Here is a 14,865-nt window from a genome sequence, read left to right as displayed (position 1 = left end):
CGCGATAACATCTGCTAAACTGTGTACGCAACCAATAACCTGATTTGATTTCTATGCGAGGATTGAAGTGATGGTTTTGAGTGTGTTTCTGTAATAAGTGATTTTGAGCCAATCAAGGGGATTTGAAATTCTAAAGTTCGTTTTTCTGTTCCCTCCCTTGCAGAGATCGAGGCCAAGGAGGCGTGCACCTGGCTCCGGGCTGCCGGTTTCCCACAGTACGCCCAGCTGTACGAAGGTAAGGACCCCTGAGAACCCCTGCGACAGCCGTCCACAGCTGTGCCTGATCTGTCCCTGACAAGCGAATGACCGAGGCAAATCGGAAAAGCTAACGTCATCGCCCGAGCTTTATGATTTTTTGCCAATGTCCCTTTTCCCACAGACCGTGTGAAAATGTCACAGTAACAGTGAAATCCTGGTGGTGGTAGATTTTCTTGGTCACGTGAACTTGAGGATACTTGTTTTCTCACCAAACATCAGTCCAAATTAACATTACACAGTTCATATCTTGCCATCTGATGAAGTCATGGTTGATTTTAGAGAAGAAGAGAGAGAGAGAGAGAGAGAGAGAGAGAGAGAGAGAGAGAGAGAGAGAGAGAGAACCCACCCTTCATTCTCTTCCAGTCTGTCGGCTCTTCCGTTTACAGACTAACTCTATGTGACAGACTGTCGTGACCTAAAATGTTGAACCTCAAATGTTAATTTGAGCAAATTTACTCGCTATGCTAATTTTAATGGACAAACACAAGACAGGCTGTTCTGTTGACGTCCTCTCCAAGATGCTATTTTTATTGAACTATTGCTGAAATCCAGAACATTCTATAGACTGTAGAGCAATCCAATGACACACAAGACTCTTTTCCTGTCCTCTTTCCTTCGATCTCCATGGTACTCCAATCCTTTTATGATTTGAAGTGCTAATTCACCCCTCCCCGCCAAGTCGCCTTGCTTATGCAGAAACACACACACACCACACACACACACACACACACACCACACACACACACACACACACACCACACACACACACACACACCACACACACACACACACACCACACACACACACACACACACACACACACACACACACACACACACACACACACACACACACACACACACACACACCACACACACACACACACACACACACACACACACACACACACACACACCACACACACACACACACACACACACACACCACACACACACACACACACACACACACACACCACACACACACATTCCTGAGGTGCCAGCGGTGTGTTTTTGTTTTGCCTCAGTGAACCTCAACATTGCAGACACACAAGTGAAACAATTACCAAAACCCTAAAGCCAAAAGGTATTCTCATACGTAACCTAAAAACGTGCCTGCACAGCCCATACCCTTTAATGTAATCCGAGGGGCCTTAAAGCCTGATAAAACTAGCCTTGTCAACAGTTCATTAGTCGTTGCCATTGAACCGTGCTGGGTGTTCTGTCTACCAAGACACTGGGACGTTCGCCATGTTTCTGGAGAGGTGATTAAGGTTGTGTGTGACAGCCGACACACACACACACACACACGCACGCACGCACCCACGCACACACACACACACAGAGAGAAGCACACACACACACGCACACACACACACACACATACACAGAGAGAAGCACACACACACAGAGGCGCACACACAGGATTACAAAGAGAGCGACACAAACACCAACACACACACCAAACCGTCCATCCGACAGCTTTGTGCTGAGCTATGTTGACTCATACCAGGTCACTCTGATGAGTACAGAATTGGTGCTGACACACGACACATTCCCCCCAGTCTTTATCCCGGCACATTCTCTGTTCTATTATCTCTGTCTGGAAGGGACTCCTGCCCCACAGCAGATACGGCAGACAGATAGTACTGTCACAGTACAGCTTGTGAAAGGGGAATAGAAAAGCCGCCGTTTTCTTATCACCGTTGGCCCTTAGGCTGGCGTCCAAAAAATGGCGCCCTACTTTTAACCAGGGCCCGTACGTTTCTGGTTAGAAGTAGTGCACTATAAATGGAATAGGGTGCCATTTGGGACGGGGACTAGGTAGCTAGGAGGCTAGGAGCTGTAGGATACCCCGACTAGGGTCATCATTGCATTCTTGTCTCCGTCCAATACATTCCTTTATAATTGATCTCTCGCTCTTTTTCTGTCACACGTTTTTACTCACATCTTCATCAGCAGACATCAATGGGGGTTCAAGGCTCCGTCCCAAATGGCACCCTATAACATTTATAGTGCACTACTTCTAACCAGAAACGTACGGGCCCTGGTTAAAAGTAGGGCACCATTTTTTAGAGTGAGTTTGAATCCCAGATTGCCCTTTTAGTAGAGTGAGTTTGAATCCCAGATTTCCCCTTTAATAAAGTGAGTTTGAACCCCAGATTGCCCCTTTAATAAAGTGAGTTTGAACCCCAGATTGCCCCTTTAATAAAGTGAGTTTGAATCCCAGATTGCACCTTTAGTAGAGTGAGTTTGAACCCCAGATTTCCCCTTTAAAGAGTGAGTTTGAATCCCAGATTGCCCCTTTAGTAGAGTGAGTTTGAATCCCAGATTTCCCCTTTAATAGAGTGAGTTTGAATCCCAGATTGCCCCTTTAGTAGAGTGAGTTTGAATCCCAGATTGCCCCTTTAATAGAGTGAGTTTGAATCCCAGATTGCCCCTTTAATAGAGTGAGTTTGAATCCCAGATTTCCCCTTTAATAGAGTGAGTTTGAATCCCAGATTGCCCCTTTAGTAGAGTGAGTTTGAATCCCAGATTGCCCCTTTAATAGAGTGAGTTTGAATCCCAGATTGCCCCTTTAATAGAGTGAGTTTGAATCCCAGATTTCCCCTTTAATAGAGTGAGTTTGAATCCCAGATTGCCCCTTTAGTAGAGTGAGTTTGAATCCCAGATTGCCCCTTTAATAGAGTGAGTTTGAATCCCAGATTGCCCCTTTAGTAGAGTGAGTTTGAATCCCAGATTGCCCCTTTAATAGAGTGAGTTTGAATCCCAGATTGCCCCTTTAGTAGAGTGAGTCTGAATCCCAGATTGCCCCTTTAATAGAGTGAGTTTGAATCCCAGATTGCCCCTTTAGTAGAGTGATATAGAGAAGAGAGAGTGAGATAATTAGAGGACTCCTTTAATGCGGGAGTACCTATTGTCATTCTACTGTCGACCCCCGCCCACACTCACCCCCCTGCTGCCCAGGTCTGAATGGTACAGCTGTGTTTGTTTGGCCGGCTAAGACGCCACTTCCTCTTAGCTTTCATTGTGGTGTGTGTGGGATGTGTGTGGGTTGTGTGTGGGGGGAGGAAAGGAAGAGGGTGACATTTGTGAAGACAGTAACCCAATGTCTGACAGAGAGTTACATTTTTGTAAATGTTAGTTTGCAATGGATTGTGTCTGTTTGCTGGTGCAATTAAAGACATACATTGTTTTTATTTCTCTCTCTCTTCCTCCCTCTTGCTCTCTCGCTATCTCTCTCTCACTCTCCCTCTCTCTCTCTCTCTCACCCCCCCCCCCTCTCTCTCTCTCTCTCTCTCTCTCTCTCTCTCGGTTTCAGATGGCTTGTTCCCCATTGAGATTGTGTCTGTGACCAGGGACCATGATTTCCTGGACCGGGATGCCATCGAGGCTCTGTGCAGGTGAGACTTCTCCTTCTCCTCCACTTCTCTTTTTCTTCATCTCTCACTTCTCCAGAAGTCAACAACTGAACCTGTAGAGCATTCTTGTAGGTCTCCTCACCTCTCTCTTCCCTCCTCTCCTCTCTTCCCTCCTTACCTCTCTCTTCCTCCTCTCCTCTCTCTTCTCTCCTCACCTCTCTTCCCTCCCCTCCTCTCTCTTCCTCCTCACCTCTCTCTTCCCTCCTCTCCTCTCTCTTCTCTCCTCACCTCTCTTCCCTCCTCTCCTCTCTTCCCTCCTCTCCTCTCTCTTCTCTCCTCACCTCTCTATGTCCTCCTCTCCTCTCTCTTCTCCCCTCACCTCTCTTCCCTCCTCTCCTCTCTCTTCTCTCCTCACCTCTCTCTTCCCTCCTTCTCTTCTCTCCTCACCTCTCTTCCCTCCTCTCCTCTCTATGCCCTCGTCACCTCCTCTCTTCCCTCCTCTCCCCTCTCTCTTCCCTCCTCTCCCCTCTCTCTTCCCTCCTCACCTCTCTCTATGTCCTCCTCACCTCTCTATGTCCCCCTCACCTCTCTATGTCCTCCTCAGCTCTCTTCCCTCCTCTTCTCTCTCTATGTCGTCCTCACCTCTCTATGTCGTCCTCACCTCTCTATGTCCTCCTCACCTCTCTATGTCCTCCTCACCTCTCTATGTCCTCCTCACCTCTCTATGTCCTCCTCACCTCTCTATGTCGTCCTCACCTCTCTATGTCGTCCTCACCTCTCTATGTCCTCCTCACCTCTCTCTATGTCCTCCTCACCTCTCTATGTCCTCCTCCCCTCTCTCTATGTCCTCCTCACCTCTCTATGTCCTCCTCACCTCTCTCTATGTCCTCCTCACCTCTATATGTCCTCCTCACCTCTCTATGTCCTCCTCACCTCTCTATGTCCTCCTCACCTCTCTATGTCCTCCTCACCTCTCTATGTCCTCCTCACCTCTATATGTCCTCCTCTCCTCTCTCTATGTCCTCCTCACCTCTCTATGTCCTCCTCACCTCTCTATGTCCTCCTCACCTCTCTCTATGTCCTCCTCACCTCTCTATGTCCTCCTCAGCTCTCTCTATGTCCTCCTCAACTCTCTATGTCCTCCTCACCTCTCTATGTCCTCCTCACCTCTCTATGTCCTCCTCACCTCTCTATGTCCTCCTCACCTCTCTATGTCCTCCTCACCTCTCTCTATGTCCTCCTCACCTCTCTATGTCCTCCTCACCTCTCTATGTCCTCCTCACCTCTCTATGTCCTCCTCACCTCTCTATGTCCTCCTCACCTCTCTATGTCCTCCTCACCTCTCTCTATGTCCTCCTCACCTCTCTATGTCCTCCTCAACTCTCTATGTCCTCCTCACCTCTCTATGTCCTCCTCACCTCTCTATGTCCTCCTCACCTCTCTATGTCCTCCTCACCTCTCTATGTCCTCCTCACCTCTCTCTATGTCCTCCTCACCTCTATATGTCCTCCTCACCTCTCTATGTCCTCCTCACCTCTCTATGTCCTCCTCACCTCTCTATGTCCTCCTCACCTCTCTATGTCCTCCTCACCTCTCTCTATGTCCTCCTCACCTCTCTATGTCCTCCTCACCTCTCTATGTCCTCCTCACCTCTCTATGTCCTCCTCACCTCTCTCTATGTCCTCCTCACCTCTCTATGTCCTCCTCACCTCTATATGTCCTCCTCACCTCTCTATGTCCTCCTCACCTCTCTATGTCCTCCTCACCTCTCTCTATGTCCTCCTCACCTCTCTATGTCCTCCTCACCTCTCTATGTCCTCCTCACCTCTATATGTCCTCCTCACCTCTCTATGTCCTCCTCACCTCTCTATGTCCTCCTCACCTCTCTATGACCTCCTCACCTCTCTATGTCCTCCTCACCTCTATATGTCCTCCTCACCTCTCTATGTCCTCCTCACCTCTCTATGTCCTCCTCACCTCTCTATGACCTCCTCACCTCTCTATGTCCTCCTCACCTCTCTATGTCCTCATCACCTCTCTATGTCCTCCTCACCTCTCTATGTCCTCCTCACCTCTATATGTCCTCCTCACCTCTCTCTATGTCCTCCTCACCTCTCTATGTCCTCCTCACCTCTCTATGTCCTCCTCACCCCTCTGTGTCCTCCTCACCTCTCTATGTCCTCCTCACCCCTCTGTGTCCTCCTCACCTCTCTATGTCCTCCTCACCTCTCTATGTCCTCCTCACCTCTCTATGTCCTCCTCACCTCTCTATGTCCTCCTCACCTCTATATGTCCTCCTCACCTCTCTATGTCCTCCTCACCTCTCTATGTCCTCCTCACCTCTCTATGTCCTCCTCATCTCTCTATGTCCTCCTCACCTCTCTCTATGTCCTCCTCACCTCTCTATGTCCTCCTCACCTCTCTATGTCCTCCTCACCTCTCTATGTCCTCCTCACCTCTCTATGTCCTCCTCACCTCTCTCTATGTCCTCCTCACCTCTCTATGTCCTCCTCACCTCTCTATGTCCTCCTCACCTCTATATGTCCTCCTCCCCTCTCTCTATGCCCTCCTCACCTCTCTATGTCCTCCTCACCTCTCTCTATGTCCTCCTCACCTCTCTATGTCCTCCTCACCTCTCTATGTCCTCCTCACCTCTCTATGCCCTCCTCACCTCTCTATGTCCTCCTCACCTCTCTCTATGTCCTCCTCACCTCTCTATGTCCTCCTCACCTCTCTATGTCCTCCTCACCTCTCTATGTCCTCCTCACCTCTCTATGTCCTCCTCACCTCTATATGTACTCCTCACCTCTCTATGTCCCCCTCACCTCTCTATGTCCTCCTCACCTCTCTATGTCCTCCTCACCTCTCTCTATGTCCTCCTCACCTCTCTATGTCCTCCTCACCTCTCTATGTCCTCCTCACCTCTCTATGTCCTCCTCACCTCTCTCTATGTCCTCCTCACCTCTCTATGTCCTCCTCACCTCTCTATGCCCTCCTCACCTCTCTATGTCCTCCTCACCTCTCTATGTCCTCCTCACCTCTCTATGTCCTCCTCACCTCTCTATGTCCTCCTCACCTCTCTATGTGCTCCTCACCTCTCTATGTCCTCCTCACCCCTCTATGCCCTCCTCACCTCTCTATGTCCTCCTCACCTCTCTATGTCCTCCTCACCTCTCTATGTCCTCCTCACCTCTCTATGTCCTCCTCACCTCTATATGTCCTCCTCCCCTCTCTCTATGCCCTCCTCACCTCTCTATGTCCTCCTCACCTCTCTCTATGTCCTCCTCACCTCTCTATGTCCTCCTCACCTCTCTATGTCCTCCTCACCTCTATATGTCCTCCTCCCCTCTCTCTATGTCCTCCTCACCCCTCTATGCCCTCCTCACCTCTCTATGTCCTCCTCACCTCTCTATGTCCTCCTCACCTCTCTATGTCCTCCTCACCTCTATATGTCCTCCTCACCTCTCTATGTCCTCCTCACCTCTCTATGTCCTCCTCACCTCTCTATGTCCTCCTCACCTCTCTATGTCCTCCTCACCTCTCTATGTCCTCCTCACCTCTCTATGTCCTCCTCACCTCTCTATGTCCTCCTCACATCTCTATGTCCTCCTCACCTCTCTATGTCCTCCTCACCTCTCTATGTCCTCCTCACCTCTCTATGTCCTCCTCACATCTCTATGTCCTCCTCACCTCTCTATGTCCTCCTCACATCTCTATGTCCTCCTCACCTCTCTATGTCCTCCTCACCTCTCTATGTCCTCCTCACCTCTCTATGTCCTCCTCCTCTCTCTATGTCCTCCTCACCTCTCTCTATGTCGTCCTCACCTCTCTCTATGTCGTCCTCACCTCTCTATGTCCTCCTCACCTCTCTCTATGTCCTCCTCACCTCTCTCTATGTCGTCCTCACCTCTCTATGTCCTCCTCACCTCTCTATGTCCTCCTCACCTCTCTCTATGTCTTCCTCACCTCTCTATGTCCTCCTCACCTCTCTATGTCCTCCTCACCTCTCTCTATGTCCTCCTCACCTCTATATGTCCTCCTCACCTCTCTGTGTCCTCCTCACCTCTCTATGTCCTCCTCACCTCTCTATGTCCTCCTCACCTCTCTCTATGTCCTCCTCACCTCTCTATGTCCTCCTCACCTCTCTATGTCCTCCTCACCTCTCTCTATGTCCTCCTCACCTCTCTCTATGTCCTCCTCACCTCTCTCTATGTCCTCCTCACCTCTCTCTATGTCCTCCTCACCTCTCTATGTCCTCCTCACCTCTATATGTCCTCCTCACCTCTCTATGTCCTCCTCACCTCTCTCTATGTCCTCCTCACCTCTCTCTATGTCGTCCTCACCTCTCTATGTCCTCCTCACCTCTCTATGTCCTCCTCACCTCTCTATGTCCTCCTCACCTCTCTATGTCCTCCTCACCTCTCTATGTCCTCCTCACCTCTCTATGTCCTCCTCACATCTCTATGTCCTCCTCACCTCTATATGCCCTCCTCACCTCTCTCTATGTCCTCCTCACCTCTCTATGTCCTCCTCACCTCTCTATGTCCTCCTCACCTCTCTATGTCCTCCTCACCTCTCTCTATGTCCTCCTCACCTCTCTATGTCCTCCTCACCTCTCTATGTCCTCCTCACCTCTCTCTATGTCCTCCTCACCTCTCTCTATGTCTTCCTCACCTCTCTATGTCCTCCTCACCTCTCTATGTCCTCCTCACCTCTCTATGTCCTCCTCACCTCTCTATGTCCTCCTCACCTCTATATGCCCTCCTCACCTCTCTCTATGTCCTCCTCACCTCTCTATGTCCTCCTCACCTCTCTATGTCCTCCTCACCTCTCTATGTCCTCCTCACCTCTCTCTATGTCTTCCTCACCTCTCTATGTCCTCCTCACCTCTCTATGTCCTCCTCACCTCTCTCTATGTCCTCCTCACCTCTCTCTATGTCGTCCTCACCTCTCTATGTCCTCCTCACCTCTCTATGTCCTCCTCACCTCTCTCTATGTCTTCCTCACCTCTCTATGTCCTCCCCACCTCTCTATGTCCTCCTCACCTCTCTCTATGTCCTCCTCACCTCTATATGTCCTCCTCACCTCTCTGTGTCCTCCTCACCTCTCTATGTCCTCCTCACCTCTCTATGTCCTCCTCACCTCTCTATGTCCTCCTCACCTCTCTATGTCCTCCTCACCTCTCTCTATGTCCTCCTCACCTCTCTCTATGTCCTCCTCACCTCTCTCTATGTCCTCCTCACCTCTCTCTATGTCCTCCTCACCTCTCTATGTCCTCCTCACCTCTATATGTCCTCCTCACCTCTCTATGTCCTCCTCACCTCTCTCTATGTCCTCCTCACCTCTCTCTATGTCGTCCTCACCTCTCTATGTCCTCCTCACCTCTCTATGTCCTCCTCACCTCTCTATGTCCTCCTCACCTCTCTATGTCCTCCTCACCTCTCTATGTCTTCCTCACCTCTCTATGTCCTCCTCACATCTCTATGTCCTCCTCACCTCTATATGCCCTCCTCACCTCTCTCTATGTCCTCCTCACCTCTCTATGTCCTCCTCACCTCTCTATGTCCTCCTCACCTCTCTATGTCCTCCTCACCTCTCTATGTCCTCCTCACCTCTCTATGTCCTCCTCACCTCTCTCTATGTCCTCCTCACCTCTCTATGTCCTCCTCACCTCTCTATGTCCTCCTCACCTCTCTATGTCCTCCTCACCTCTCTATGTCCTCCTCACCTCTATATGTCCTCCTCCCCTCTCTCTATGTCCTCCTCCCCTCTCTCTATGCCCTCCTCACCTCTCTATGTCCTCCTCACCTCTCTCTATGTCCTCCTCACCTCTCTATGTCCTCCTCACCTCTCTATGTCCTCCTCACCTCTCTATGCCCTCCTCACCTCTCTATGTCCTCCTCACCTCTCTCTATGTCCTCCTCGCCTCTCTATGTCCTCCTCACCTCTCTATGTCCTCCTCACCTCTCTATGTCCTCCTCACCTCTCTATGTCCTCCTCATCTCTCTATGTCCTCCTCACCTCTCTCTATGTCCTCCTCACCTCTCTATGTCCTCCTCACCTCTCTATGTCCTCCTCACCTCTCTATGCCCTCCTCACCTCTCTATGTCCTCCTCACCTCTCTATGTCCTCCTCACCTCTCTATGTCCTCCTCACCTCTCTATGTCCTCCTCACCTCTCTATGTCCTCCTCACCTCTCTATGTCCTCCTCACCCCTCTATGCCCTCCTCACCTCTCTATGTCCTCCTCACCTCTCTATGTCCTCCTCACCTCTCTCTATGTCCTCCTCACCTCTATATGTCCTCCTCACCTCTCTGTGTCCTCCTCACCTCTCTATGTCCTCCTCACCTCTCTATGTCCTCCTCACCTCTCTCTATGTCCTCCTCACCTCTCTATGTCCTCCTCACCTCTCTATGTCCTCCTCACCTCTCTCTATGTCCTCCTCACCTCTCTCTATGTCCTCCTCACCTCTCTCTATGTCCTCCTCACCTCTCTATGTCCTCCTCACCTCTATATGTCCTCCTCACCTCTCTATGTCCTCCTCACCTCTCTCTATGTCCTCCTCACCTCTCTCTATGTCGTCCTCACCTCTCTATGTCCTCCTCACCTCTCTATGTCCTCCTCACCTCTCTATGTCCTCCTCACCTCTCTATGTCTTCCTCACCTCTCTATGTCCTCCTCACATCTCTATGTCCTCCTCACCTCTATATGCCCTCCTCACCTCTCTCTATGTCCTCCTCACCTCTCTATGTCCTCCTCACCTCTCTATGTCCTCCTCACCTCTCTATGTCCTCCTCACCTCTCTCTATGTCCTCCTCACCTCTCTATGTCCTCCTCACCTCTCTATGTCCTCCTCACCTCTCTATGTCCTCCTCACCTCTCTATGTCCTCCTCACCTCTCTATGTCCTCCTCACCTCTATATGTCCTCCTCCCCTCTCTCTATGCCCTCCTCACCTCTCTATGTCCTCCTCACCTCTCTCTATGTCCTCCTCACCTCTCTATGTCCTCCTCACCTCTCTATGTCCTCCTCATCTCTCTATGCCCTCCTCACCTCTCTATGTCCTCCTCACCTCTCTCTATGTCCTCCTCGCCTCTCTATGTCCTCCTCACCTCTCTATGTCCTCCTCACCTCTCTATGTCCTCCTCATCTCTCTATGTCCTCCTCACCTCTCTCTATGTCCTCCTCACCTCTCTATGTCCTCCTCACCTCTCTATGTCCTCCTCACCTCTCTATGCCCTCCTCACCTCTCTATGTCCTCCTCACCTCTCTATGTCCTCCTCACCTCTCTATGCCCTCCTCACCTCTCTATGTCCTCCTCACCTCTCTATGTCCTCCTCACCTCTCTATGTCCTCCTCACCTCTCTCTATGTCCTCCTCGCCTCTCTATGTCCTCCTCACCTCTCTATGTCCTCCTCACCTCTCTATGTCCTCCTCACCTCTCTATGTCCTCCTCATCTCTCTATGTCCTCCTCACCTCTCTCTATGTCCTCCTCACCTCTCTATGTCCTCCTCACCTCTCTATGTCCTCCTCACCTCTCTATGTCCTCCTCACCTCTCTATGTCCTCCTCACCTCTCTATGTCCTCCTCACCTCTCTCTATGTCCTCCTCACCTCTCTCTATGTCCTCCTCACCTCTCTCTATGTCCTCCTCACCTCTCTCTATGTCCTCCTCACCTCTCTATGTCCTCCTCACCTCTATATGTCCTCCTCACCTCTCTATGTCCTCCTCACCTCTCTCTATGTCCTCCTCACCTCTCTCTATGTCGTCCTCACCTCTCTATGTCCTCCTCACCTCTCTATGTCCTCCTCACCTCTCTATGTCCTCCTCACCTCTATATGCCCTCCTCACCTCTCTCTATGTCCTCCTCACCTCTCTATGTCCTCCTCACCTCTCTATGTCCTCCTCACCTCTCTATGTCCTCCTCACCTCTCTATGTCCTCCTCACCTCTCTATGTCCTCCTCACCTCTCTCTATGTCCTCCTCACCTCTCTATGTCCTCCTCACCTCTCTATGTCCTCCTCACCTCTCTATGTCCTCCTCACCTCTCTATGTCCTCCTCACCTCTATATGTCCTCCTCCCCTCTCTCTATGTCCTCCTCCCCTCTCTCTATGCCCTCCTCACCTCTCTATGTCCTCCTCACCTCTCTCTATGTCCTCCTCACCTCTCTATGTCCTCCTCACCTCTCTATGTCCTCCTCACCTCTCTATGCCCTCCTCACCTCTCTATGTCCTCCTCACCTCTCTCTATGTCCTCCTCGCCTCTCTATGTCCTCCTCACCTCTCTATGTCCTCCTCACCTCTCTATGTCCTCCTCACCTCTCTATGTCCTCCTCATCTCTCTATGTCCTCCTCACCTCTCTCTATGTCCTCCTCACCTCTCTATGTCCTCCTCACCTCTCTATGTCCTCCTCACCTCTCTATGCCCTCCTCACCTCTCTATGTCCTCCTCACCTCTCTATGTCCTCCTCACCTCTCTATGTCCTCCTCACCTCTCTATGTCCTCCTCACCTCTCTATGTCCTCCTCACCTCTCTATGTCCTCCTCACCCCTCTATGCCCTCCTCACCTCTCTATGTCCTCCTCACCTCTCTATGTCCTCCTCACCTCTCTCTATGTCCTCCTCACCTCTATATGTCCTCCTCACCTCTCTGTGTCCTCCTCACCTCTCTATGTCCTCCTCACCTCTCTATGTCCTCCTCACCTCTCTCTATGTCCTCCTCACCTCTCTATGTCCTCCTCACCTCTCTATGTCCTCCTCACCTCTCTCTATGTCCTCCTCACCTCTCTCTATGTCCTCCTCACCTCTCTCTATGTCCTCCTCACCTCTCTATGTCCTCCTCACCTCTATATGTCCTCCTCACCTCTCTATGTCCTCCTCACCTCTCTCTATGTCCTCCTCACCTCTCTCTATGTCGTCCTCACCTCTCTATGTCCTCCTCACCTCTCTATGTCCTCCTCACCTCTCTATGTCCTCCTCACCTCTCTATGTCTTCCTCACCTCTCTATGTCCTCCTCACATCTCTATGTCCTCCTCACCTCTATATGCCCTCCTCACCTCTCTCTATGTCCTCCTCACCTCTCTATGTCCTCCTCACCTCTCTATGTCCTCCTCACCTCTCTATGTCCTCCTCACCTCTCTCTATGTCCTCCTCACCTCTCTATGTCCTCCTCACCTCTCTATGTCCTCCTCACCTCTCTATGTCCTCCTCACCTCTCTATGTCCTCCTCACCTCTCTATGTCCTCCTCACCTCTATATGTCCTCCTCCCCTCTCTCTATGCCCTCCTCACCTCTCTATGTCCTCCTCACCTCTCTTTATGTCCTCCTCACCTCTCTATGTCCTCCTCACCTCTCTATGTCCTCCTCATCTCTCTATGCCCTCCTCACCTCTCTATGTCCTCCTCACCTCTCTCTATGTCCTCCTCGCCTCTCTATGTCCTCCTCACCTCTCTATGTCCTCCTCACCTCTCTATGTCCTCCTCATCTCTCTATGTCCTCCTCACCTCTCTCTATGTCCTCCTCACCTCTCTATGTCCTCCTCACCTCTCTATGTCCTCCTCACCTCTCTATGCCCTCCTCACCTCTCTATGTCCTCCTCACCTCTCTATGTCCTCCTCACCTCTCTATGCCCTCCTCACCTCTCTATGTCCTCCTCACCTCTCTATGTCCTCCTCACCTCTCTATGTCCTCCTCACCTCTCTCTATGTCCTCCTCGCCTCTCTATGTCCTCCTCACCTCTCTATGTCCTCCTCACCTCTCTATGTCCTCCTCACCTCTCTATGTCCTCCTCATCTCTCTATGTCCTCCTCACCTCTCTCTATGTCCTCCTCACCTCTCTATGTCCTCCTCACCTCTCTATGTCCTCCTCACCTCTCTATGTCCTCCTCACCTCTCTATGTCCTCCTCACCTCTCTATGTCCTCCTCACCTCTCTCTATGTCCTCCTCACCTCTCTCTATGTCCTCCTCACCTCTCTCTATGTCCTCCTCACCTCTCTCTATGTCCTCCTCACCTCTCTATGTCCTCCTCACCTCTATATGTCCTCCTCACCTCTCTATGTCCTCCTCACCTCTCTCTATGTCCTCCTCACCTCTCTCTATGTCGTCCTCACCTCTCTATGTCCTCCTCACCTCTCTATGTCCTCCTCACCTCTCTATGTCCTCCTCACCTCTCTATGTCCTCCTCACCTCTCTATGTCTTCCTCACCTCTCTATGTCCTCCTCACATCTCTATGTCCTCCTCACCTCTATATGCCCTCCTCACCTCTCTCTATGTCCTCCTCACCTCTCTATGTCCTCCTCACCTCTCTATGTCCTCCTCACCTCTCTATGTCCTCCTCACCTCTCTATGTCCTCCTCACCTCTCTATGTCCTCCTCACCTCTCTCTATGTCCTCCTCACCTCTCTATGTCCTCCTCACCTCTCTATGTCCTCCTCACCTCTCTATGTCCTCCTCACCTCTCTATGTCCTCCTCACCTCTATATGTCCTCCTCCCCTCTCTCTATGTCCTCCTCCCCTCTCTCTATGCCCTCCTCACCTCTCTATGTCCTCCTCACCTCTCTCTATGTCCTCCTCACCTCTCTATGTCCTCCTCACCTCTCTATGTCCTCCTCACCTCTCTATGCCCTCCTCACCTCTCTATGTCCTCCTCACCTCTCTCTATGTCCTCCTCGCCTCTCTATGTCCTCCTCACCTCTCTATGTCCTCCTCACCTCTCTATGTCCTCCTCACCTCTCTATGTCCTCCTCATCTCTCTATGTCCTCCTCACCTCTCTCTATGTCCTCCTCACCTCTCTATGTCCTCCTCACCTCTCTATGTCCTCCTCACCTCTCTATGCCCTCCTCACCTCTCTATGTCCTCCTCACCTCTCTATGTCCTCCTCACCTCTCTATGTCCTCCTCACCTCTCTATGTCCTCCTCACCTCTCTATGTCCTCCTCACCTCTCTATGTCCTCCTCACCCCTCTATGCCCTCCTCACCTCTCTATGTCCTCCTCACCTCTCTATGTCCTCCTCACCTCTCTCTATGTCCTCCTCACCTCTATATGTCCTCCTCACCTCTCTGTGTCCTCCTCACCTCTCTATGTCCTCCTCACCTCTCTATGTCCTCCTCACCTCTCTCTATGTCCTCCTCACCTCTCTATGTCCTCCTCACCTCTCTATGTCCTCCTCACCTCTCTCTATGTCCTCCTCACCTCTCTCTATGTCCTCCTCACCTCTCTCTATGTCCTCCTCACCTCTCTATG

At 51.1% G+C, this 14,865-nt stretch overlaps 1 protein-coding gene across 3 annotated transcripts in view; it reads left to right on the top strand.

Annotated features, from left to right (window-relative positions):
• dlc1 (DLC1 Rho GTPase activating protein) overlaps positions 1-14,865 on the top strand; it is a 169,774-nt gene that overhangs the window by 129,620 nt on the left and 25,289 nt on the right. For all 3 annotated transcript variants that reach the window (XM_071407865.1, XM_071407864.1, XM_071407866.1), the window contains 2 exons: positions 164-235; positions 3,580-3,661. In XM_071407865.1, coding sequence (XP_071263966.1) covers positions 164-235; positions 3,580-3,661 — 154 coding nt within the window. The remainder of the gene's footprint in view (positions 1-163; positions 236-3,579; positions 3,662-14,865) is intronic.

Source organism: Salvelinus alpinus, chromosome 6 (genome assembly GCF_045679555.1).
Source record: "Salvelinus alpinus chromosome 6, SLU_Salpinus.1, whole genome shotgun sequence".
NCBI lineage: Eukaryota > Metazoa > Chordata > Actinopteri > Salmoniformes > Salmonidae > Salvelinus > Salvelinus alpinus.
This window is presented reverse-complemented; position numbering and strand designations above follow the sequence as displayed.